The sequence below is a fragment of the Gymnoscopelus braueri genome, assembly GCF_963280865.1.
Source record: "Gymnoscopelus braueri genome assembly, chromosome: 16".
Classification (NCBI taxonomy): domain Eukaryota; kingdom Metazoa; phylum Chordata; class Actinopteri; order Myctophiformes; family Myctophidae; genus Gymnoscopelus; species Gymnoscopelus braueri.
The window spans coordinates 42,006,469-42,033,370 of NC_137616.1; the positions used below are offsets into that span (position 1 = coordinate 42,006,469).

At 41.9% G+C, this 26,902-nt stretch overlaps 1 protein-coding gene across 4 annotated transcripts in view; it reads left to right on the forward strand.

The window, feature by feature from the left end:
- Positions 1 to 25,995, forward strand: part of LOC308102605 (unconventional myosin-VI-like) — a 181,397-nt gene extending 155,402 nt beyond the window's left edge. For 2 of the 4 annotated variants that reach the window (XM_080452387.1, XM_080452388.1), the window contains 5 exons: positions 4,212 to 4,315; positions 10,349 to 10,486; positions 15,085 to 15,111; positions 18,981 to 19,202; positions 20,976 to 25,995. In XM_080452387.1, coding sequence (XP_080308513.1) covers positions 4,212 to 4,315; positions 10,349 to 10,486; positions 15,085 to 15,111; positions 18,981 to 19,202; positions 20,976 to 21,175 — 691 coding nt within the window. In that variant the 3' untranslated portion in view covers positions 21,176 to 25,995. Of the gene's footprint in view, positions 1 to 465; positions 505 to 4,211; positions 4,316 to 10,348; positions 10,487 to 15,084; positions 15,112 to 18,980; positions 19,203 to 20,975 lie in introns of all 4 variants that reach the window. The other 2 variants (XM_080452386.1, XM_080452389.1) reach the window with 2 other exon arrangements.
- The last annotated feature ends 907 nt before the right edge of the window (positions 25,996 to 26,902 follow it).

The window sequence follows — 26,902 nt, forward strand, 5'->3', positions numbered from 1 at the left end:
TGTTACAGTGTAGATTGGGGTCCCAGACACACACACACACACACAATGTATTTTTATTTTGCAAATGGAGGTCCGTGGCTTGATGCATATCGTTGCTGTTGGGAAGAAACCTCTTATCTCCATATTCTAACTTTTTGTGTTTTTTCGTAAATTAATACCCTACTTGATCAAAAGTAGCAGATCTGCAAGCTGGAAACGCGTCGCTTCACGCCACGTTTCCAGCTTGTTGATCTGCTACTTTTGATATTTTTTTATTTGAATCCTGAAAAGGATTCAAATAGTTTTGAGGTTTCCACCCGACGGAGACGATATCAAACTGGGGGCGTCCTTGAAATTCTAAAAGTTTGTAGAATCCCTGTTTTATGGAGCACGGTACATTCACCAAAATATGATCCTCAGAGACTCTGTGCAATACCTCCTGTACTAACCCTGGTATACTGTACCACAACAATGGTACTTTTTTAGGGAGGAAATGGCCAAGGAAATGACTGAGCTTCTGTCTAGGTGGGTAGTGATCATTCTTTGTTGTGCAATCGCCCTCCTTTGTCTTAAAACGAAGCCAAATTAAATTAATCACGTACGGAAGCATGTCATCCCGAATAATTATAATGATACGCAATTAAGACCTTTCTGATTCAAGATCCCGTTGTTCACAAATCAGAGAATAATGCAATTTGATTTAATTCAAGATCCCCTTGTTCACAAATCAGAGTATAATACAATTTAATTAAATTTAATTCAAGTATCCCGTTGTTCACAAATCAGAGTGTAATACAATTTAATTTAATCAAATGTTATAATATTATTAATCCTCTATAAATCAGTGCCCGGGTAGCTCAGTCAGTAGAGTGCTCACGTTTGAGTCATAAGGTTCTGGGTTGGATACCAGGCATTCAGTGTATGAGTAGCATGGCCTGGGTAACTAAGGTGTGTGGTAAGTACAGGGAGATGACCGGTAGGTGTGTGCATTGTAAAAGGAATAGACACCCTCATTGTTCGGCTGATAGTGACAGTAAGCCACTACGACCTACTTAACTTAATTAATAGCGTGGCCCGGACGGTTGGCGTAACCGTCTGGGCACCTATAGGCTGGTAATCCAGCCTGACAGCGCGTTGCGGGTTCGACTCCCGCTCCAGACGGCCTTTGCTGCATGTCACTCACCATCTCTCTCCCCCATTTCCTGTCAGCCTCTACTGTCCTATCAACAAAAAATATCAATACAAAATGTATTACTTAATAGCGTGATAAATAACGCAATAAAGTGACTTGTCTTTTAGACTCTGTCACCATAGAGTTGGGCAGCCTGGTGTCATCATAAATACACATGAGGCTCAGGATATAGATACGAGCAGAACTGAATAAGAACATTACGAGATAAATGCAGCTTGGGCACATTTCTTTAGCCTGGTATCCAGCCTGCTTCGCTACGTTCGGCTGACTTTTTTTTCTCTCTTCGCTTCTCAGTCTGGAAAGCCTCCTATCTCCAAGGGAGGCGGGACATGCCAAAAGCTTCGAAACCTACCGTGGCTTCTAATTGGTCTGTGGTGCGGGGCGGGACAAAAAAAAACAGTGTGATCGTTGTGATTCGTCATTCGTTTGAACAACATCCAATCAGCAACGACGTTGCCCAACGTAACATATGTAGTTCCAGTGTAGTTCTGCAAAACGAGTCAATAGGGTGCTCTCCAGACTGAGAAGCGAAGAGAGAAAAAAAAGTCCGCCGAACGTAGCGAAGCAGGCTGGATACCAGGCTAACATTTCTTAACCCATGGGTATATTGCCAATGCTAATAATCATACTGCTACGCTACCAGCTGGTATTCTTTCCACAGCCTGTCTCCTTCTGAACGGGTTGGAATGAGTGATGTCTGTCAGAGGCGGCATGCCATTATACAGTGTGCAACGGAGTTGAATGTGTTATTTAATGCATCAGTTTCTATTAGAAGCCTAGTACAGTAGTTGTACGTTATTTTTGTTTATGTTTACAGTTAGATGTTGGATTATTTGTGCCTGTAAGAGTGCATGAATGGCACCCTTTTGTCCGCTATTCTTTAGTTATTTCCCCTTGCTTTAGTTTGTGTGAAAAAACGTATTGAAGGTGTTCATTTAAATGCTGTGACCGGAGCTCTTACGCCCTTTCAGAGTACAGGAAGGCATTGCGGATAAAGTTATGAAAAAAATCACAACTAGCGCAGTGACTGAATATAGACCAGCTTGCTTCACAAGCTGGTAAAAAAAGTGTGAGAACCACTGCCTTATCTACCTCCTTTAACCACTGGGAAACCTGGTTGTGAGGCCAGCATTGATAGACACTCGAGTGCCAGCCATCGGGATTCGAGCAGAGTAGCAAAGGTCCAGCCCCGACTCCACATTCTTCCTAAAAAGGGCGACCTTGTCAAAAGGCATGGCAGAGAGGGGTCATCAAGAGCCTCGCTTCTGGAGAGAGTGAGCGTCAAACTGTCATTTATTATTCAGCAATCTTGAGCTCATCTGAGGCATGACCTGCTCCCCTACAAACAGCATGTGTTTTTGATATCATTTCAGTCCACACTCTGGTTCCTTTGTTGACCTCTTTCCCCACGAAGATGCTGCTAATCCGAAAATGCCTGTCTTCCTCTTTAAATTTAAATGATCTGTTTTTCTTCTCAACTTTAACGTTTGCAGTGAATCTTCAGCAGAGCCCGACCCGTATATCGCTAGTCTGGCCAATACCGGTTTGACCCATATACTGTATCAGCCATTATTTGACTTTTATATCGGTGTCTCAAAGAGAACGTTTTATGAAATCAAGTTTTCCCAAATTGATTTCAAGATGTTGCCCTTAATCTCTTTGTTTCAACAAAATATCATTCAAAACATCGGTAATCAGTGGTCTAGAACTCTCCAAAATGGAGATTGGCATCGGACACAATAATCGGTCGGGCTCTATAATCTTCAGTATGAATTCACAGTATTATACAGAGCCTTAGCCATCATAGAAGTCCACAGCCTTTATTCTGTCCAACCACTCCACTGCATGACAGCCGCTGCTACAGGCCATTCTTTACCAAATAGAAAAACAAACTTCTAAACGCATGATGCAACAGATATATTCCCTGTGAAGCTGAATTGCCTTGAAAAGTCTTTGCGCCTTCCGATAAGATGAACTTTGTTTTTAGTTTGTTTTTAGTTTTTTTTTTTTTTCAATTTGCGGTGTAGCAGTAATTCACAGTTACCGGGCAGTGGATGTGGTTCAAAGTGGCATTTCTACAATGGCTCCATCTGTTACCAAGCACTTCTGTACAGGTGTATACGGATGTATAAATCTGTTGCCTGTCAGAGAGTGTGCAATGAATCAAGCTGACCTGGGTCAAGTAGTGTTTTGTTGCTGTCGGGCAGAAACCTCTTATCTCCATATTTTAACTCTTTGTGTTTTTTTTGTAAAAATAGTACTTGATCGTACTAGAGCGTCCACACAAAAGCATCAAAAGTAGCAGATCCACAAGCTCGAAACGCGGCGCGAAGCGACGCGTTTCGAGCTTGTCGATCTGCTACTTTTGCCATTTTTGAATTTGAATCCTGAAAAGTAAGTTTTGGACATATGAGGTTTCCACCCCGACGGAGACGATCTCCAAACCTCTTTGCGGTTTGCTCCACGTGCGTGCGTGGAGTTTTGAGAGATCAGGAGCGCAAAACGAGTTCCCGAAAAGGTTTTGTCAGTTCAATTTGTGTGATTGAAAACTGTCGGACACCCATCTGCGGACAGCATCCATTTGGTGCTCTGTGCAGTCCAAAACAACTTGCAAACTTCCATCAACACTTGACCCACATCAGTAATCTATTACCCTACAGTAACCTTAACCTCTAATACTCTCTCTCTCCAAAATGTGCCTGTGTGTGTGTGTGGCTATACTTGTGAGGGACACAGTGGTTTTGAAAATGTTAGATTTAGGCTTGATTCATACTTAGTTGTGCAATGCTGTTGCACACCTAAAATAGCCGATCTATGAGCTCACAACACGTCTCAGCGCAAAGCGTTGTGAGCTTGTAGATTTGCTATTTTGGGGGGGGCGGGCTCCACACCGGCATGAGGGTTAAAAAAAAGGAGGAAATGGCATTTATAAAAATGAATGTCAAAAAATGTGTACGTCCTCACAAGTATAGTAATGGATAGTAGAGGGTTGTGCTGAGTTTTGTGCTGAATTCCTGTGTCCTTGGTGTGTTTCTGTCAGAGGTCCTCAGGTGCAGGCCACCAAGGCTGCGGCTGGAACCAAGAAGTACGAACTCAGCAAGTGGAAATATGCGGAGCTGCGTGACGCCATTAATACCTCCTGTGGTAAGAATGAACGTCATTATGTGTTTTCCATAACTCCCTCCCTTAACAATGTGTCGTTTAGCTACAATCTGGGTTTTAGCCAATATATTCACCTTATTCTTGGCTCTTCTCCAGGGCGGCCCATTGCCCTTTTCTGCTGCTTCATTCAATATCTGGTCACTAACGCCCTTATATAGACTGCAGGTGTAATGCAGCTAATCAGTGTGTTAATCAGATTTTGATTAACACACAAACAAAACCAGGTCTATGAAAACAAGCCCAAGAGAAGCAACTAGGCAAAGTTTTACAGCTATTTGAAAATTGCAGATCTACAAGCTTGCGTCACCTCGCGAGATCTGCTATTTTCACAAAGTATTTTGAGATGGGTGTCCGCGGACAAACACATGTTAATCTGGGGGTCCTTGACATGACTAAAATGTGAGAACCACTGGTTTAAAAATCATTAGGAAGCGAGCACAAATAAGCAACTACACTTTAAAAACAAGCCCAAAGTCGCTTATTATAAGCAGACATGGCAGCACTGGTAAACAGGAAACCCCTTGATATGGGGCTCCCCCCCCCCCCCCCTACTACTGGCCACGCCCACGGTGGGCGACGGCGTGGCCAGGAATAAAGTGAATAATCCTGGCCATTGACTGATTAACGTTTACATTAGATACATAGACCTCTAATTTATCTTGAAGGAATTTCTGTTGTCATAGCATTTAAAATCATCAATCAAGTTCCTTTAATTTAAACAGTTTTCTGGAGCTCATTCCACACAGATGGAGTTCAGAAAAACAGAATGTTTTTATTTTCATTATTGTTTTGACCTAACTCTCTACAGAACTTTGGTACAGACAATAAGATGGTGTTGTGTGCGAAACACAGTGATATTAATTTGTCTGCTAGACAAGGCATCTCCATAAAGAAGACGGAAGCTTGCTTCAGTGGGGCCTTATGAATAAAACATGAACCGATGGTTCACCTGTGATTGTTGCTTGCGAGGCAGGCTGCTTTCTTGGCCGCGGTCTGCTGGTCTCTCTTCAAAGAGATTGTATCTCAGAAGGACATGAATGACTGGGATTACGCCAGATAGAAATGCATTAGAAAAAGCATTCAGACGTGCCAGCTCCTCCCCTTGCATTTTGTCGAGTCATTTTGACAACAGTATACAGAGCAGTGCCGCCCTACTCGATCACACTGCAGTGTCACACAAAACCATTAACCCATTCAACCCGGGAAGGCATCTGTGTCATTTTTAGATTTATTTGGCTATTCAAAAAGAGCTTGTAGATCTGCAACAAAAAAAAAAGTGAAAATGTGTGCAAATCTTTGAATATATATATATATATATATATATATATATATATATATATATATATATATATATATATATATATATATATATATATACATACATACATACATTTTTAACTAAAATCTTTGCTTCTGGGGGTCCCTGGAACAAAATATTTTCAGAGGGTTAGGGCCAAATACACATAATTTTGGGGGTCCTTGACGTGAAAAAGTTTTTGAACCACTGATATTATAGCAACATACGTTTTTTCAAAAAAGAAACTGTTAAGATTTAGAAGACATTTGTAGAATCCCCCAGAAGCAAAGATTTGACTTACAAATGTGTATATATATATATATATTCAAAGATTTGCACACATTTTCACGATTTTTCAAAAATAGCAGATCTACAAGCTCACTCGGTGCCGCGCTATGAGCTTGTATATCTGCTATTTTTGAATAGCCAAAGAAATCTAAAAATGACATAGATCCGTTCCCGGTCTTAATGGGTTAAAGTAGCAGATCCACAAGCTCGAAACGCGGCGTGAAAACAATCATTCAAACTTTGGGTCATTGGGTGTTAAGGGTGCTAAAGGTGTTAAGGGTAATAGTAAATTCAATAAAGCCCTTTTTAGAGGTATTGAAAAGGTCTTAAAAGTCATAAGATTTATACTTAAAAAAATGTGCAAATACCGTAGATACCCTACGGTATCTCAGTATAGTTGAAATCACACATTATTATCATCTTTTTCTATTGCAGCATCTTGATAGTATAAGGCGGACTATTTTCCAAGCCAGTGGCGTTATGAATGAGTTCAGAGGCTGTTTGCGTGTGTGGGGTCAACGGTAGCAGAGACGGGGGGAAATGAATGGTCAATCCGGCCCTGCAGGCAAGCCGCACAATGTGAACACAACACATTAACAGACCCCGCACCTCGCCTCCTAGAGAGAGAGAGAGAGAGAGAGAGAGAGACACACCGAGAGATAGATAGAGAGAGACAGAGAGAGAGATAGAGACACCCTTCGCTGTTAACAGGCCCCTCATTTCCTCTCCCAGAGAGAGTGTGAGTGAGCGTGTGTGTGTGTGTGTGTGTGTGTGTGTGTGCGTGCGTGCGTGTACTTGTATTGCTATACTTTCCTCACAAGGAAAATAATTTTATGGTAAAAAAAATAATTAATACATTAAAAAAAAAATATATATATATATATATATATTTAGCGCTAGGTTTACAATTGGGAAAGATTCAGCTTAGGGCTACGATTAAGGTTACCGTAGATTTAGAGGTTGGATTTATGCCTGATTTATTCCTATTTTCGCACCGGTGCCGCACACCAAAGATTGCAGATCTACAAGCTCACAGCACGACGCGTCGTGAGCCTGTAGATCTGCTTTTGGTTAAAAATAAATGTTTGTGTAAAGACATGAAAACTGCCACTCTGAAATGTTGAGGTGTTGAAGTATAGTAATACAAATGTGTGAGTGAATGCGAGATTATTATTATAGCTATTTCATGTCCCCGAATATGGTCTTTTTCTCTTTCTCTCTCCCTGCGTGTGTTTGTGCGTGCGAGCGGCATGGCTGGAATACAGATGTGCACTGACAGACTGTAGAGGCTGAGCACTGACAGACTGTAGAGGCTGAGCACTGACAGACTGTAGAGGCTGAGCACTGACAGACTGTAGAGGCTGAGCACTGACAGACTGTAGAGGCTGTGCACTGACAGACTGTAGAGGCTGAGCACAGACAGACTGTAGAGGCTGAGCACTGACAGACTGTAGAGGCTGAGCACTGACAGACTGTAGAGGCTGAGCACTGACAGACTGTAGAGGCTGAGCACTGACAGACTGTAGAGGCTGAGCACAGACAGACTGTAGAGGCTGAGCACCGACAGACTGTAGAGGCTGTGCACCGACAGACTGTAGAGGCTGAGCACCGACAGACTGTAGAGGCTGAGCACAGACAGACTGTAGAGGCTGAGCACTGACAGACTGTAGAGGCTGAGCACTGACAGACTGTAGAGGCTGAGCACAGACAGACTGTAGAGGCTGAGCACTGACAGACTGTAGAGGCTGTGCACAGACATACTGTAGAGGCTGAGCACTGACAGACTGTAGAGGCTGAGCACTGACAGACTGTAGAGGCTGTGCACTGACAGACTGTAGAGGCTGTGCACTGACAGACTGTAGAGGCTGAGCACTGACAGACTGTAGAGGCTGAGCACTGACAGACTGTAGAGGCTGTGCACTGACAGACTGTAGAGGCTGAGCACTGACAGACTGTAGAGGCTGAGCACTGACAGACTGTAGAGGCTGAGCACTGACAGACTGTAGAGGCTGACAGACTGTAGAGGCTGAGCACAGACAGACTGTAGAGGCTGAGCACTGACAGACTGTAGAGGCTGACAGACTGTAGAGGCTGAGCACTGACAGACTGTAGAGGCTGTGCACTGACAGACTGTAGAGGCTGACAGACTGTAGAGGCTGAGCACAGACAGACTGTAGAGGCTGAGCACTGACAGACTGTAGAGGCTGAGCACAGACATCACAACACAGCGGCGTTGGGATTGTTAGCAAGCCAATTATTTCTCCTTCGTTCCGCACAGTATTTAATCCGTTAAGACCGGGAACGCATCTGTGTCTATTGAAAAATAGCAGATATTTGTGAGAATTTGTGCAATCCTTGAATATATGTATATATTTTTAAAGCTAACATTTGTAACTGAAATCTTTGCTTCTGGGGAATTGTACAAATGTCTTCTAAATCCTAACATTTTTCAGAAAAAAACGTATGTTGCTATATATATCAGTGCTATATATCATGCGTGGTCCTTGACATTTTCATGTCAAGGACCCCCAAAAAGTATTTGGCCGCAGACCCCCATCTCAAAATATGTTGTTCCCCAGAAGCGAAGATTTTAGTTAAAAATGATCCCTTTAAAAATATATATATATATTCAAATATTTGCACAAATGTTCAAGATTTTTCAGAAATAGCAGATCTACAAGCTCATAGCGCGGCACTCGGTGCCGCGCTATGAGCTTGTATATCTGCTATTTTTGAAAAAACAAAGCCATAAAATATGGATAAAGTGGTCACACGGATGCGTTCCCGGTTTCAATGGGTTAATCGAGCAACACTCCGGGCCGGGCTAAATTAAGTCGAAATAATTTTGGTTCCAATATCACTCTAATCGGAGAAGGATGATTTTTGATGTTGTTATTCGGCCAGACTCGGCCACACGCACACTTTATCCTCCGAGGTTGTTCATAAATGTGTTGTTTTATCTCCCAGGTTCACAATTCAGATTAGCATTTTAGAGTGCAATCAAAGGCTGGGGTTTAATCCATCTGGTTGGATTTAACCACTTAAACCCTATCCTCTCTGTCAGGTGGAAACCTCATTATGTTCAAAACTGTTACTTTTCAGGATTCAAATAAAAGAAATGGCAAAAGTAGCGGATCTACAAGCTCGAAACGCGCCGCGTTTCGAGCTTGTAGATCTGCTACTTTAGATGCTCTTGTGTGACGCTGTGGTATGATCAAGTAGGGCGTTAATTTACGGGGGAAAAAAACTGTTAAGTTAAGTACATGGAGGTAAGAGGTTTCTGCCTGACAGCAACAATATACTTTGTTGAATGGGGTTCCCCAGGGCCCTCCTTTTTTTCCCCCCTTTACACCACATCTCTTCGCAGAAAATAACCGATCAACAAGCTCGCAGTAACGATGTCGGCTTATTATGGATGTGCTATTTTCGGCAAATATTTGTCCCAGAACCAGTGTTTCCCCTATATGCATTAAGCAGTGGCGGGCCGCCACCCCTTAAATCTGGCCGCCCCTTAAATCATGGACATATCCGTGATTGGCAGGTAATGTGTAAAAAAGTAAGAAGTGTGAGAAGTCTCCACCACTGTCTTTTTTGTTATGTATGAAAAGTTTGTCTATACTACTTGGTCTAATAAAAGTATATTTGCCTAAATCTGGAGACAATTCATATATAAACTATACAAATATTTTCCTGCTCATTACTGTGCACATGTACTATATAAGTCTTCGTGCTTGAGCACAAATATGCATTTTGAGAACCCAAAAATGTTCCACGCATCCTCCCCCACACCTTCAGCTTCTGGCTAGGGGAAACACTGAGAACAGAGAGGTTCATGGGGTTAAGTGGTTTATTGAACAAGCATCGTAGTGATGTTGACATTTCTGTGAAATGTCAACATGGCCATCAGCCAGTCATATCGAAACATCATTATGCTGATCCAACACTTATGTACTGTGTGTGTGCAAGGGAACGTGTGTGTCTCATGTGTGCATGTGTGTGTGTGTGTGTGTGTGTGTATATATGGGTGTATCTGTGTGTACTGTACTGAGTATACACCAGGGGTTCTGGGGACCCCCAGGGGTCCTTGAGAGGGTTGGTTCCAGGGGGTCGCCAACAAAATGAGTTAATATAGCATCGCAATTACGTCAACAACTACCCTACAACAGCCCTATTTTATACTGTACTTTGGATATTCAAAAATAGCAGATCTACAATCTCACAATGCTTGTAGATCTATTTTTGAAAGAAATTATGAAAAATCGAGGGAAATTGAATTGATTAAACTGTGGAATAATTTTGAAACTTTTTGTTTACACAAATCTTCCCTTATGCGTGTCCCAGGTAAATGTGTGTTTAGTCGGCTGCATTGCCCTGTGAGTGTCATTGATGTGAACGTGTGTGTGTGTGTGTGTGTGTGTGTTTGGCGGCAGACATTGAGCTCCTGGCGGCGTGCAGAGAGGAGTTCCACCGCCGTCTCAAGGTCTACCACGCCTGGAAGTCAAAGAACAAGAAACGCGGAAACGCAGAGACAGAGCAGCAGCGGGCGCCAAAGTCTGTCACCGATTATGGTAAGGCTTTGTGCTTTGGACACAATATGTTATATTAATGGTTATACAGCACATTATGGCTACATACCGGGCTTTTTTACCTGTCTGTATGGTAGAGTATGTCAATACAATAACTAGTACTTCTGTATGGTAGAGTATGTCAATACAATAACTAGTACATCTACAGTGGCTGGCGGTGTTCTCCCTACTCATCCATTGAGATATTTTTTTACCCTGGTGACAGGTAGGACACTGACTGGTTGACAATATCAAAAATGTTGAAGTAACTACCAAAAAAAAGGTTCACCAGACTGAACACTAGACACACTGTCATCTTGATTGTAGTTCGGACATTGTTGCAGTAACAGCGGACATAAAGCGTGTGGATTGTAGCTTTAACAGGGTTGATAGTTGTTTGTTCTTTATTTTGTGTCTGATGAGTTGTCAAACTTTCACAAACATACACATTATCTCTGAATGATGAGCTTGTAAACTACACACGTCTGGAACTATTCAAGAAGATAAGAAAACGAGGAACGGCAGTTACTTGCAGGGTACTGTTGTACACAGGTCTGGTGTTGAATGACAGTTATTAGGGCCATGCATGAAATGAGTGTAACATTTACTTCTGTCTGTCTGTTTTTAGGTCTTGTCTGTCTGTCTGTCTGTCTGTCTGTCTGTCTGTCTGTCTGTTTTTAGGTCTGTCTGTTCACAAAATGTCCACCTTCTTGAGACCACTTTCTGTCAGTGTAATCTGGTTTTATTCACTTTTTTCCTCTCTCCTACTTGAATAGAAGAAGTTTCACTCAGATTCATAAGCCTCATTTATACTTAGTGAATCAAAAATAGCAGATCTACAAGCTCACAACACATCGCAAGCTTTTTAGGCGCGCGACATGGCACCCAGTCAAGTTTACAGTAGAAATAGACTAATACAGTTTCACACAGTCACAGTACACTGCAATATTGTGCCAACATGTTAAATTCTTATTTATTTCGTTCAATTACTTCAGTTTATATAGGTCAGTGGTGCCTCCTCCCTGAGGTTCTGGAAGCATCTCCACGGGCCTCGTAGCCTCGGGCGATAATTAACATTCTCCACAAGAACCTGCCAGCGTAGCATGTAGACCGCTGCTGCTGTGGGACGATGCCAGCAGAAGAAACACGCCTCACACACGGGAATTGGTTGATGTTGCCGACAACCTGTTGTTGTTGGGAGAGTTGAGGCCTTTTATTACAACATATTTGTGCCGCTGGATAGACAGAAATATGCAGAAACCTCACATCTGGATATTCCAACTTTTTGTGTTTTGTTTTTTTTTCTCCGTAAATTAATACCTTACTTCATCATACAGTGTCACGCAAAAGTAGTGAAAATAGTCACTTGTAGATCGGCAACGATGTGATGAATATATATCCTCGCTGTCGGCTGAAATTCTTGTATGTCCAAGACCGTTACTTTTCAGGAAACAAGAACATGTATTCCAATGGATCCAATTAAAACGTGAGCCGCGGGCTAGCCGGTGACTAAGCCAACAGCCGACCGTTCGGGGCCCGTCCGCGTCCGGCCTCGAGTGAAAAAACCCAGTGGCCGGTACGCCGGGGCCGCGTTCGTGGGAAGGAGGGATCGTTCGTGCTTCTCTCGGCCGCGAGCACCGCCCCGAACGGGCCGCGGCGTCGACTCGCGCCTCAAAACCAGTGCTTCTTTTTACTGGTTTCTCAAACGTACTGTAACATATATATTGCATGACATTGTTGTGTGACAACGTATAAAATAACTCTTAAGAGCTTTATCGATTCGTTGTTATGCGTATAAAAAATAAATACAATTTAAAAGTAGTCGATAGAATGTTCGCGAAGAAACTCACCAATAGCTGTGGCCCTAACTTCAGCAGCAATGCGTGCAGGTGACGCAGCAGGATGTCTGCGTCAGATCCTGCTCTCTCTCTCTATGTCTCCATTGTTCTGTGTTCAGAGTCATCAAAGCATCTCTGTTCATCAATAGCATCGCCTCGTCCTCTTAAGCCAAACGCATGGCGTTGTCATGACTACAAAGAGCTCTTCTTCCCGAGACCGTGTGCGTGCACGCTCTTATTTTGAGGCCCGTTTGAGCCAAATGATTGGAAACTGATCCTGCTCTCAGTACTCCTTTTCATCTCTCTCTCTCTCTCTGTTCCCTCTGTCTATCCATACATATTTCACTTTATATTTCACTCTCTTACTTTCGTGCGATGCACACAAAGTGCCTAATCCAGGGCTGTAAAATAAATTGCAGATCTACAAACTCAACGCATCGAAATGTGACACGCTGTGAGCTTGTAGATTGGCTATTCTCGCAAGTGGTTAATCTAATCGATTTTAGCTGATTATAAAATATATATATTTTAGAATTGTTTTGTGTGGATTTGTTGATATGAAAGAATCAGAAATGTAAAAAGAAAACAGCTTCTCAATTATTTGATTAACCTGCATGAGCAAGATTAAGTCGCTTATTGGTTCTAAATGTGGGTTTCAATGTATTTTCGGTAATTGCTCAGCCCTATTCTAACCCTCATAGGTTTATAAGACCTCAAATGTACATTTGAAAGTCATTTTTCAGCTCTGTCTTAAACTAAATATTCTGTCTTCTCTTTCAAGCCTCGCAAATAAAATCTGCAACAAAAAAGGTTCCCTTCCTGAAGCATAACTTCATTCAGCCAAAAGAAATCAGCATAAATTGAGGATATTTTGCAACAACAACCAAAAAACGAGATGGAACAAGAAAACAAAAAAATGAAACTCGTTCTCAATTTCGGTGCATGCTTTTATTAGGGCACTCTTTCCATCCGTGTCCATCTCTCTGCTCCCTCTATCTAAAAAATAAAAAAGCTCATCCCTTACATCCTTGTAGAACAGACAACAAAACAAAAACAAAAAACAATTTCACCTCCTGTAGCTCACTCATAAACAAAGTGTGTCTCTGCCTCTGGAGTGGCATTAAACCTGCTGGTCTCTGTGTCTACTAGGGCATTCACAGAATAGTCGAATATTCGAATATTCGAATACCAAACCGACTATTCGACTATCAAACCACTATTCGACTATTCGAAAAAAAAAAAGCATTTTTTTTTTTTTTTTTAAGATATATTTTTTTTAGTGGCTTTTCTAGAGCAGACATGCAGCTGTGAGCTCTGGTGTGACGTCAACTCGCATTCCTTGAGTCGAGTCATCAATGCCATTGAAAAAAAAAAAAAAAAAAAAAAAACTTTTTTTTAATTTTTTTAATTTTTTTTAATCAAATCGAATAATCGACTATTCGAATACTTTTGGGTCGAATAATTCGAATACCATAAATCACTATTCGTTAATGCCCTAGTGTCTACTGTTATTTTCCTGAACGTTACTGTGCACATAGTGTAGGGAGCTTTGTCTTTTGTTTAAATGATACGTGACATAAGCTTCTGCACTGCAGCTACTCTGTATGAGGCACTACGTTTGTGATGTTTGTTTATACAACGTAACCACGGACAGTTTTTTTTCTCTGTAAATGAGAAGCATTTTGCTCCTCATCTCCTGAACAGCACAAAGTAACCTGTTCAGGAAATTGAATGACAAATCATTGTCTCGTTAAGCCAGAGTGAACTAAATGAAATATCCTTTGCAGTGCACCACTACGATAGCGTTTAGTTATTTTAGGCCACTTCTATTTCTCTCTTATCAGCGTCGTACTGTCTGTTCGGGATGCGCCGAGATGGAACTTCTGGGCCGATACCGGTGTTTAACCCATTAAGACCGGGAAGGCGTCTGTGTGTCATTTTAAGATTTTATTTGGGCTATTCAAAAACAGCAGATCTACAAGCTCATAGCGCGGCACCGAGTGCTGCGTGCGCTATGAGCTTGTAGATCTGCTATTTTAGAACAATTGTGAACATTATTTTGTGCAAATCTTTTTTTTTTAAGCGAACATTTTTTAACTCTGTTACATCTTCTGGGGGTCTCTGGAACAAAATATTTTGAGATGGGGGTCCACAGCCAAATACATAACATTTTGGGTGGTCCTTGACATGAAGAAGTTTGGGAACCACTGATATTATAGCAACATATTTTTTTTTTTTTACTTGGGATTTAGAAGACATTTGTAGAATCCCCAGAAGCAAAGATTTGCGTTTGAAAAGATAGCTTTAAAAAACATATATATTCAAAGATTTGCACACATTTTCATGATTAGAAAAAACTAATTGCAGATCTACAAGCTCATAGCGCAGCACTCGGTGCCGCGCTATGAGCTTGTAGATCTAGATTTGTAGATCTATTTTTGAATAGCCAAATAAATCTGAAAATGACACAGATGCGTTCCCGGTCTTAATGGGTTTGAAATAACAATTTGTCCGATAGCCGATACTGATATTTGTTTATTTCGTTTTGGTTGTCATTAATTCCTCTATTGTGCCAGGGAAACAAATACATCTTTATTGTAAAACATTTGCTGTAAATGTAAACTTATTCGATACCGAGGTAGAGTCGAGATATGGGTGCATCCCTGCTGTCTGGATGACGATGACTGTCGGGTCCAAAGCGTCCAAACGGCTGCTGTTTCTGTGTTGCATCACTTCCTTGTAACCTGGCGTGTTTACTTTCAGGTCATGCGCCGCCTGTGAGAAAAGCATGTAAGTTGGTACTGCACCGTGTTGATGCTACTAACCACAGCACTGACTGAAACCCTTCATTAACCCACACATAATGGGAAAGGCTGGCTGGCTGGCTGGCTGGCTGCTTGGATGACTGGGTTCTGCTGCTGTGTGTGTCAGTGTTGATTTTGACAGAAAATTTAGATTTAGTTTTAGTCATATCTAAGACATCTGAAATGTTTCAGTTTGTGTCTGGTTTCAGTGGACTTAAATACCATAAGATTTTAGTCGATTGAATCTACAGTTGATTCAGTCGACTAAAATGTATTTTGACGGGACTTGATGGCGTCGTAATGGCTGATTTTACACTTGGTTGCTTGCTGAAAATAGCCGATCTACAAGCTCACAACGCGTCGCAGCTTGTAGATCTGCTATTTTCAGAGCGCAACACCTGAGCGCAACCAAACGTAAAATGACTTGTCTTTTAGTTCTACTGGATCTCTTCTCCACTAGTTCCTCCCTAACATTTTAGTCTAGTTTTTATTTGTTGACGAAATTGTCAATATATTTAGTCTTAGTTTTAGTCATCGAAGCTTAGTTTTTATTTAGTTTTCGTCAGTGAAAAAAGGTAGTCGACGAACATTTTTCGTCATAGGTTTAGTCGACAAAATCAACACTGGTGTGTGTGTGTGTGTGTGTGTGTGTGTTTAGGAAGCTAACTTTTTTTGTTCATTTCCATCAGCCACAGTGGTGGGTGGCTTCAACCCAAATCACACCAGCTGTTGGGGTTGCTTCGTGAGCCAAGTTTATTTTTCCATTAAAGGAGGACTTGCAAATGACGGCTGCCAAGACAATTAAAGCTCTGTTATACTCTGCCGGCATTGTGTAGCGAACAGTAGCCGATCTGCAAACTCATGATGCATTGTGACTTGTGAGCTTGCAGATTGGCTATTTCCGGTGTGCGATGCTGTGGTATTATGCCGATTGAGAATTGTAGGCATGCGCCTGCCCAATTTAGAATTCAGATTATGATTCTCTGACATATGAATCCGATGGTAATTTCGTGTGCGCACTTAATCTGTGCCCAAAGAAAGATAATTTCTATACACATGGTGTATGAGGCCCAGTGTAATTGCAAGTTGTCGAGGACAGTGAAGTATTCTTATTGCTCACTGGCCTCAGAGGTCGGTTCATCTTAAAATTCACCAGCTACTTTCACTAATTGACCTATTATTATCCACATTAGTAGTATAGAGCAGAACCTACCTAATGTCTGGTTTCCTGCCAAAATGGCCGGTATACAAATCCACCCGGGAAAAAAATGTTCACAAGAGAACCTGACCTTCATAATAATAGTTGGTTTCCTGCCAAAATGTCCTGTGTGAGTAGATAAAGTGTTCCGGGGCAGAAGCTGGTGAATTTTGTCCATTGCTTAACCAGCATTTGGCTTGCGTTTGGTGGCCATTTCCTACCCTGGGAATATAGAGGGAATATTGTTATTATTATTGTTTTTTTTTTCTGGTTTCTCTTTTGAGGTGAGGGGGAAGGATTTGTGTGGAATCGTGGCTTTTCCTTAGAAATCCACAAATCCGTTCCGCGCTGAAGCAGCTCAGTTAGAGCATGAGTAGCTGGCACCATGAAGCAGGTATCTGTAGAATCCTGGCAGAAGCATGCGCTGTGCACCTGGCAAGCAGTGGTGTAAAGTAACTAAGTACATTTGCTCAACTGCTGTACAATTTTGAGGTATTTTTTACTTTACTGGAGTATTTCCAGTTGTCATTACTTTTACTTCTACTCCACTACATCTCAGAGGCAAATATTTTACTTTTACTCCACTCGAATTATTTGACAACTTTAGTTACTAGTTAATTTGTAGATTTTGATTATTATTACAAAACATACATTAACCACTTCAGCCCTATATACATTTCGGCCATTTGAAATTAGCCGATCTATAAGCTTGTAGATCTGCTATTTTCCAAAGATTTTTATACATTTAAAAACTTGTGAAATGGGACATTCTGCTCAATGAGTACTTTCTACTTTTGGTACATTAAGCACATTTTGATACCAATACTTTTGTACTTTTACTCAAGTCAATTTTGAATTCCGGACATTTACTTGTAACAGAGTATGTCTACATTGCAGTATTGATACTTTTACTTAAGTAAAACATTTTTTTTTAACTTTTTCCACCACTGCTGGCAAGCAGCCTGAACCTCCATGACCACTGTGTCAAAACAACATCAACATCTCTGCTGGCCGGGGTTCAAAACCTGCCTCCTCTGTTCCACCTACTGGGCCTCTTAGTTCTCAAACTAAATGTCTCGGTGAAGAACAAACCAAACAGAGGGCTTTGTATCTTCCAGCATAGTGTTGCAAATAAAAGAGGAGAAAATGGGGTCATGACTATGGGTTACAGTTCTCTGCTTTCTCGTACCTTTTGGTGAGTGGTGTGAAGGAGGCTTGGTCTTGGTGATGGTGGAAAAGTGTCTTGCTATATGTACTGTTAAAAAATACAATATTTAAGTTGTTTCATGTTGTAACAATCTACCATCGGCATGGGCTATTTTTTACTTGTGTCACTTTCTCTGTGTATTGCAACTTCTCGATCACATAATATTATGGAAATATATTAAATGATAAACCAGATTATTTAGGATACTGTCACTTCAGTTTAGGGCAAATCCCTGAAACAAGTTTAGCTGCAGTGGAAATCACACTATTGCTATTTTTTTCAATATTGAGGTGAAGTTCTATAGGTGAGATGAGGATGGTTATTTTGTAAGCTTACTTCAGCATACGCAGATAAAATGATCCGACAAGGCAAAGAACCTCACCCTCCTCCTCTCTCCTCTCTGGTCCCTGATCTTGTAGAGAACCCTGCATCAATTTCTTATGTTTTGTACAGATACAGACTACAGTTTATGTTTATTTTTGTTTTCACACAACCCAAAGTGAAAATAATATTAATTAAAAGAATGTACGCTTGTTGCCCTCACTGACTAGAATTTAGAACTACAATGTCTACTCACAACTCCTCCTCCCTATAAACTCTCCCATTGAACAACCCTAGTCATGAGCTTTGAACTTAACCATGTGAACCAGCACTGACTGAAGTCCTTTTAGGCTCTTTTATGGTTTCTGTGTAATTATCACACAGAGGAAGGCTCCGGCCTAACGTGTACATTGCTGCTGCTGCTGCTTGATCATTAAATAAAAGAGCCTAAAAGGAGTAAAGACTCTTTTTTTTTTTATTGATCATTTCAAGTATGGGATCTTTTCAGAGCCGTGCATCCGGTAAGAGAACTGATAACGGAGACGAGCGCTCCGCATTCTCCTTTTTAAACGAACCACATGAACCCTAGCGTCCCTATTCTGGGGGCAAACATTCAGTGAAAATAGCCGATCTACAAGCTCACAACGTGTCGCTTTGTGAGCTTGTAGATCGTCCAATTTCACCGAAGCGATTTAGTGACAGAGATTTAGGGGAAAAAAAAGAGGGGACCGCGGACAGAGCTGACCCCGATTGACTGAGCGTTAGGGGTCTTCAACGTTTTTCAGCCCAAGGACCCCTTAGCTGAGAGAGAGAGATGAAGCAGGGACCCCCCCACTACATATTGTATAGAATTGTGTTGCAGATTAAATTAAATTATATATTTTTTCCCTCTAGACCAAACCTCTTTGCCAAAAATAGCAGATCTACAAGCTCACAACTGCGAGGCGTTGTGTGCTTGTAGATTGGCTATTTTTGGCTAACGTTCCGCTCACTCCCCTCACAATCCTATCACACAAAGATTTGGAGGACCCCCTGTAGTAACTCTGAGGACCCCCTGTTGAAGACCCCTGGTGTAAGTACTTCAGTTAGCAGCGTTTTGTGTAACACAGAATGTCTTGGTATAATGCAGCCCAACAGAACCCCATGGCTCCGCCCATTCCGGCCCGGCAGCACGAGGTGGCCATGAACCGGCAGCAGCGCTACTTCCGCATCCCGTTCATCCGCCCGGGCGACCAGTACAAGGACCCCAGCGGCAAGAAGAAGGGCTGGTGGTACGCGCACTTCGACGGGCCCTGGATTGCCCGGCAGATGGAGCTGCATCCGGACAAGCATCCCATTCTGCTGGTGGCAGGTCAGTGGCTGTGTGTGTGTATTACTATACTCGTAAGGACCAAACATTCTCACAAGTATAGTAGAATTTGAGGAATAGACGTTGTGAGGAACATTTTCCTAGTCCTCGCAAGAAAAATTGTTGTTTTATGGTTGAATTTTCTATTAGAGATACGTTTACAGTTAGAAAAAGATTCAATGTGGGGTTAGGTTCAGGATTAGATATTTAGAGGTTAGGTTTAGGGGTCGGGTTGTAGATTTTTCCCATTTTATACTTAGTTGTGTGGCGATGGCACACACCGTAAAATGGCCGATCTACAAGCTTGTAGATCTGCTATTTTTCGGCTTTAGACTTGCGGTTAAAATGCCCCAAAGAAATCATAAATCAATCATAAAATCGGCTTCCTAAAATGTTGATGTCCTCACAAGTATAGTAATACAAACGTGTGTGTGTGTGTGTGCGTGCGCGTGTGCTTGTACTATAATTGTGAGTGCTAAATGTCCCCATAAGTGTAATAGAATTTGAGAGGTAGACATTGCGAGGATTCAGGTTGGGGTTAATATTACTAGGCATTTAGAGGTGAGGTTTAGGGGGTAGTGGTTGGTGTTTTACCTGATTTACAGTTTTACAGTACTTAGGTGCACACCAGCGTCGTGCGCCAAAAATAGCAGATCTACAAGCTCACAGCGTGCCACACTGCGCGCTTGTGAGCTTGAAGATCAGCTGTGGATGTGTAAATGGAATTCATAAAATCGCCATCTTGAAATGTTCACGTCCTCATATGTATAGTAATACTAACTGTGTGTGTGTGTGTGTGTGTGTGCGCATGTGCTTGCACGCACACGCACTCGCGGAGGTCACAGAGTCAGGTGAAACTAATCAGCCGTGCTTTCTGTTTTTTACGGCCACGTCCCATTTAGACCTCACATAATTACAGCTGTTGCTCTGCAATAATAAACAGGATTTGAGCGGGAGGATGGAGGTCACAGCATGGCTCCAGGCTGTTCTGGATCTTTAGTCTACTCTGTCAGAGCGAGGGTGGAAATCGTTTTGAGGCGTTTCTTTCTCGCTGTGGGACAAAACTTCCCAGCATTGGAGCGTCTGTCTGTTTCCACCATGAAGCTGTCAGTTTGCACTTTGCAGTGCCTGCAGGGCAGGATCATGGACACCGTGTGTGTGGGGTTCCTCGTCTGTTTTGTGGTGTCTCTATGGCTCACGCAGCGGTGGAAATGTTCAGGTTTAAGCACTGATTTGAAGCACCGTGAGCTTGTAGATCGGATGTTTTCTGTATTTTTGTGGGACGCCAAAGTATAAGATGGAGCTTAACACATCGAGTGCCAGAGTTTTTTTTAAAACGGGGTACAGTCAGTGCCAGCGTTCTTAACGTTTACGTTGACCTTTTTAGAGCTGTAGACGCCACGACGAGGGCCCGGATGTAAACAAAGGGTGTGAGCGCGATGGTCGAGGGTCCCGTCTAACGACTGGAACAATAATATTTCGAACGCGACCCGCCATTGCAGAGTGATCGCGCTTCGAAAATGGCTTGTTTTCACCACTGTAAAAAAGTGTAGAGATATGGATCTTTTTCTCCAAATCCTATCATTGGATAGAGCGGACGGAAGGTACGTTTTTGGACTGGATTCACATCCGTCCATTCCATTTGACAGGAGTTGCGGTTAGAGTGTCCCTTGTCGAAAAATATAAATTGAAAACACGGAGATCTACGGTTATGGCACTCAATGTGTTGACTATTCAAGCTGATCGATCACCTATTTTATTACCATTTTCCTCCAGGGAAAGATGACATGGAGATGTGCGAGCTGAGCCTGGAGGAGACCGGCCTGACCAGGAAGCGAGGGGCAGAGATCCTCCCCAGACAGTTTGAGGAGATCTGGGAGCGCTGCGGCGGCGTCCAGTACCTCCGCAGTGCCATCGAGAGCCGGCAGGCGCGCCCCACCTACGCCACGGCCATGCTGCAGAGCATGATGAAGTGAGAACGCAAGAAACCCCCCCACAAGAACGACTGCGACCAAGGCTTCTCTCGCTACGAGCAACTAAAGGGACGAAGGCACCACCCACCTACCTATAGCACAGTGGTTCTCAAACATTTTCATGTCAAGGACCCCCCCCCCCCCCCAAATTAATATGCATTTGGCCGCGGACCCCCTTCTAAAAATATTGTGTGCCAGGGACCCCCCATACAAGATTTGCTTTTAAAATGTTTCAAAAATACTCAAAAATTTCAAATTATTTTCCAGATTTTTTTTAAAATAGCCGACAGGGTTAACAGGGTTAAAATGATGTTCACGCTATATTAACACATTTTCCTGGGGACCCCCTGGAACCCAGACTCTGCTTTGAGAACCACTGCTGCCGAGTGAGATGCAAACCACTTAACACCCACCTCCCCACCCCCCCACAAGGCGACCACGACGGGCTTCTCTCGCCGCGGACATCTTAAAGGGACCCCCCCCCAGCCACCTAGCAAAACAACCCAGACCGCCATTCAGACAAAACAGCTACAACACTGGGCTTCTTGAGGCTCTGACTCTAGGCTCTCAAACAGCGACGTTTTCCCTCATTGTCCTTTAGTCTTTTTATATATTATATCTTTGGTTGTTTGTTCAGGTTTGTTCTTCCTTGGCTTTTTCCGTTCCCCATAGGAGGAGATGGGGGGGGGGGGGGGGGGAGCGAGGGGGCATTGAACCCTATGCAGAAGAATCACACATTGATTTCGTCTATAGGTCTTTCTCTCCCCCCACCAAGAATTATATGCTTATTTTCCGTAAGATTTCTGCAGTCTGACTACGAGGCCTTAAAACACTTAGTTAACACAGTTTGATTGCTTAAAAAACTAGGACTTTGTTTTTTCAAAGCTGCTTCCCAAAAGAAAGATGATGATTTAATTGTATTATTAATTCATTTGTGTTTATAATTATGCATTCCAAGATTTCTCCAGAGGTCCCACCGATCCGTTTAATTGTATTCATTCATGTATATGTATGCATTCCTGATTACCCCAGAGGGTCCCACTGATCTGATTAGTTTTTGTTTCTGTCTTACTTTTCAGTAGGGCTGGGCGTTGAGACTTCAAATCGTCATTGCGATTATTTCAAACTTTTGCCTCGATTTACGATTTAATGAATGATTGTTTTTTGTTTAAATATTGAAAATAGCAGATCTACAAGCGCACAACGTGTCACATTGGAGCTATTTTTGTACGCCACCATTGTACAACAAAGTGTAATACATGGTTAAACTAATCGATTTAGTTGATTATAAGAAATTTGTTAGAATCTTTCCGTGTTGATAAAAAGAAAGAATATTTTAAAAATAACCCTGCTTCTTGGGTATTTGATTTACCTACGTGTGCAAGATGAAGTCGATTAGCGGTTCTAAAAAGTGTCGGTTTTGATAAATCTCAAGTTAATTGCCCAGCCCTTCTATCCAGTCAATGATTCCTCTCGAACGTGCTGTTTACATTGTCTTCATGTAGTTCAGGGCAAATACTTGCACAAGAAGTTCGCGCGTCTTGCGTTTCGTTTGCGAGACAGTGCTGCATGAGCGATCTCACTCAAGATTATTCCTTCACGACTGCACTCATATAATTAAGTCAAATATTTGTCAATGTTAACTTTTTTTTCGTTCTATTTTACCTTTTGTCTTTTCTCAAACAGAATGTAATTTTGAGTTATCGTTGATCCATAGAAAATTCCTGTTTGGTTGTCTTCTTATAGTCATTCATGTATGTGTGATTTAATAATAATATGCTAATAAGAAAGGTGAGGAATTGCCTTTCTTTTTGACTTCAGGCATTATTCTTTTTGAAACAGTCATCTCATCTCATGTTGTTTATGTTTTAAATGATCCTCATCTCTATATTAGACATTGTCATAAGAAACAAAACAAGAATGGACTACCAGCTGTTAAACCATACATTTCCCCAGATATACAGCTCCACATTCATCGGAGTTCATTTCATACTGTTGGACCAATGCGTGTTTGAGAGCAGAGCTGTGAAAGTGATTGCACTCCATAAAAGAAATCATTGGAATAAGCTGCTTTACCTTGCATTCAGTTTCAGATCACATTTTCTTATAACAAGCATAAATCTTCCAGGAGGGTGAGTCCCAATTCCACTTAAAAAAAACCTCCACTCAAAAAGGTGTTTCTTTCTATCGTGAAGTCCTCTTGGAGGCATGACTTTGGACAATGATAATCAAACCTTCTCTTTTAAAGCACCCCCCAGTTTGATATGCATTAGGGCCACGGACCACCATTTGATATACTTTGATATATACTAGCGCATAACTATCAATCATGGACCCCCCTCAAGGACCCGTGGGGGTCCCCGAACCCCACATTGAGAACCGTTGACTGTTTCCACTGGGAGCTTCTCTCTACAGGTGATGTGTGATGTCACAGATCCTGTAAAACCATTATTGTGATGATGGGCGGGGCACAATGCATGTGCTATTTACATATTTGAATATTCATATATCCCATATTCATATTTCTCATTGAGGGATGATATAAACGGTAGACGTGCTTCCAGACCCTTTTCATATTTTACATTTTCTTTTCTCCTAACTTTTATGTGGAAGAAAACACGTTAAACATTACTCATAGCAGCGTATATATTTACATACTTGTCTGGAGGGGGACTTTAAATTGAATTCTTGAAAGACTGGCAGTTTCATTTTTGCTTGTCTACAGAAAAATACCATTTTAAGACCAAAAATATATTACGTGTTTGTTGAGATAAATTAGTTGACTTCTAAGTGTGACAGTCTGGTTGGTTAGGCCATCATCCTTCTTCAACAGTCCTCCTCAGCTGCAATGTAAATGTTGTCGTTCTCAAACTTTTTAGTTTCAAGGACCTCCTTAACTCTGAGAGTATACAAATGGAACCAAGCGGAACCGTAAGGGTCCGTTTGGTTCCATTGGTATACTCTCTGAATTACAGACATGTAAGGGTTCATTAAGAACCCCCGGTCCCTGGAGGACCCCACTTAAAAGAACCACCACACTATATGAAACTACATAATATTTTCCCTTTGTTGTTTGTCCGCGGCCCTGTCTTCAGACCCACTTTTAGGTCCCGGCCTACTGGTTGAGAAACACTGGGTACTCACTCCAACACTGCAACCTTCACTTAACACTAACGCTGAATATTTTATATACAAGAAGTCTAACAAAGAGTGATATTCCAACTGGAATGTACGCGTTTATTTTTGAATTCTCTTTCTACTCCTAAATGGTTTGGGTATGTGACATTGTTGTCTAAATCAAAGCAATACTTTTACCCAAACTTAAGCTACGGGGGGGAAAAAAGGAAGGTGTGCTTTGCCGTGTACATACACATTATATAGAGACAATCTCGCGTTAAGACTAACCCTACGGCCTTCGTGTAAGGGGGCGTGTCCACAGCAGAAAGCGTTTTATGCGCGGAGGAGCATCGTCTCTGGCGGTTGGAGACCTCCAGTCCAAAACTGTTACTTTTCCGGATAAAAAAAGTAAAAGGAGCAGATCTACAAGCTCAAAGCGCGTCGCTTCGCGCCGTGTTTCGAGCTTGTAGATCTTTTACTTTTGATGCTTTCGTCTGACGCTTGTAGTGGTAGGGCGTTAATTTGCGAGAAAACAAACAGTTAAAATATGGAGATAAGTAGTTTCCGACAGACATCATGTCCAGAACGCTACTACATGCAACTGAGCGAAACGCCTCTGCTAAATGATCCATCCAACCCCTATATGCATAGGAAAGGCATTTGATGAGACGCTCTCCTCTCCCAAAAGTGTTTTTCCGCTTGAGGAGCCCAGAGCGCTCCTCCTCCACAAAAGAAACGCAGGACGTAGAGAGCGCTGGGAAGGAGGAGTTCTCCAGTTCTCACCTTAAAAATGCATGGCAGGAAGGTTGCCAGCAGCTCGGGGAGAAAAAAAACGCTTTCCGTGAACACGGGCCCTAAGGCTGTTTTTAGTCTTGAGTTTGTTTTCTAAGCTTTTTTTCCCATTCCCTTTAACCCATTAAGACCCGGGAAAGGCATCTGTCATTTTAGATTTGAACCACTTTAACCATTATTTTATACTTTGGCTATTCAAAAATAGCAGATGTACAAGCTCACGGTACGAGCTTGTAGATCTGCTATTTCTGAATAGCCAAAGAAATCTTAAAATGACACAGATGTGTTCCTGGGTTTGAATGGGTTAACGCTCTGCTCTGCACAAGCGGGAAGGTGACTTTGGGTCGTCTGAATGCTCGAGGGTCTACTACCTACTTCGTGCTGTTTCTGTGTCACGTTTTGAGGCGAGTCCTGAGTTAAAAGACCGAAGTATTGAATTATGACTTGAACACCAGAGTGTGGTACTCCTATGCACTGTGGCTCTCCTGGAAAAAAAAATATTGTATTGTACGACAAACGTATGGCGTTTGATATGCAGAGTTTCATTCCAAAATGCTGTTAAATCCATTTTGGAAGAGTTAATTGCCACCTGAAACTCTATCTACAAATCTACAAAACAAACACGTCTGTCCTCAAAAGCATAAATACATATACTACTGTATCATGTTTTGCATAGATTTTGAAATGACTTTTAACCTTAAACCTTTTCATGCTTTGCATGACTTTAATGCCAGTAGCTATTTTTGGGAGCTTCCTTCAAAGTGATGGATACAGCGTGCCCTTTTGAAATGAAACTCTCCGTAATGACCTGTATATCTCTACGTGTTACAATCATTCCTTGGATAGTTCTGCCTTTTTCACTGTCGTTTTTTCTAATGCCGAATCTCTAACGAATGAATAAAAATGCATTTCACGTTTCACTCCATCAGAATTCTTTCATGCGCTCTGTTCCTAATGAGATTCAATTAGAAACAACAGCTATTGAGATGAAAGCCTCACGCCTGCCAATAAAGGGCGGAGGTAAACGACAGGGAAACGTTGACAGTTTAATTCACACCCATTCCTTTAGATTTTATCTCCGTTGGGGTTTTAATTGGTCTCATGGGGGCGAGAAAGAATGAAACCTGCTCAACATTCTTTGTAAATGTCAATGTAAACATTCATTTCACGTACGAAAAACTGCTAAATTGTAGCTAATGTGGATTTTCTACAACAGTAGCAAGCAATAAACGCTAACTGAGAGGTAGTGTAAGTGTTATTTTTTTGGTTTAAAAAGCTCTATATTCTGACAGTAATCATTGCTATAGAGTGTTTGTTCAGTAACAGGGTTTGCCCCATCTCTCCTTCTCTTCAATAAACAGAGAATACATTTTCAGGTAGGGTTGTCAATTTCAACTAATCAGGAGAGAGTACCCATTCTTTAGCTACAGCTTTTATAGTGTTCCAGTTCCATTTGTGTCAGCTCAATTCTTTGTATCATCATTTCCAATTTCCCTCGTTTATCCTGCATCTTGTATGAGTTCTCTGTCCTGATTGGATGAAATTGGTATGCCCCACCTGAGACAGAGAGCTGGAGAGACAGTGATACCGCTGTTATCGAACAAACGTTATACTGTAGCAATGTTTGCCATCAGAATATGGAGCTATTTAACCCTTATTTTAACAAAAATCACTTACTGCACCTTGAACTGTTTGACACAAACTGACCTCTAACAACCACCCGCTTGATAAGTTACCCATTAAGACCTGGAACGCATCTGTGTCACTTTAGATTTCTTTGGCTATTCAAAAATAGCAGATATACAAGCTCATAGCGCGGCA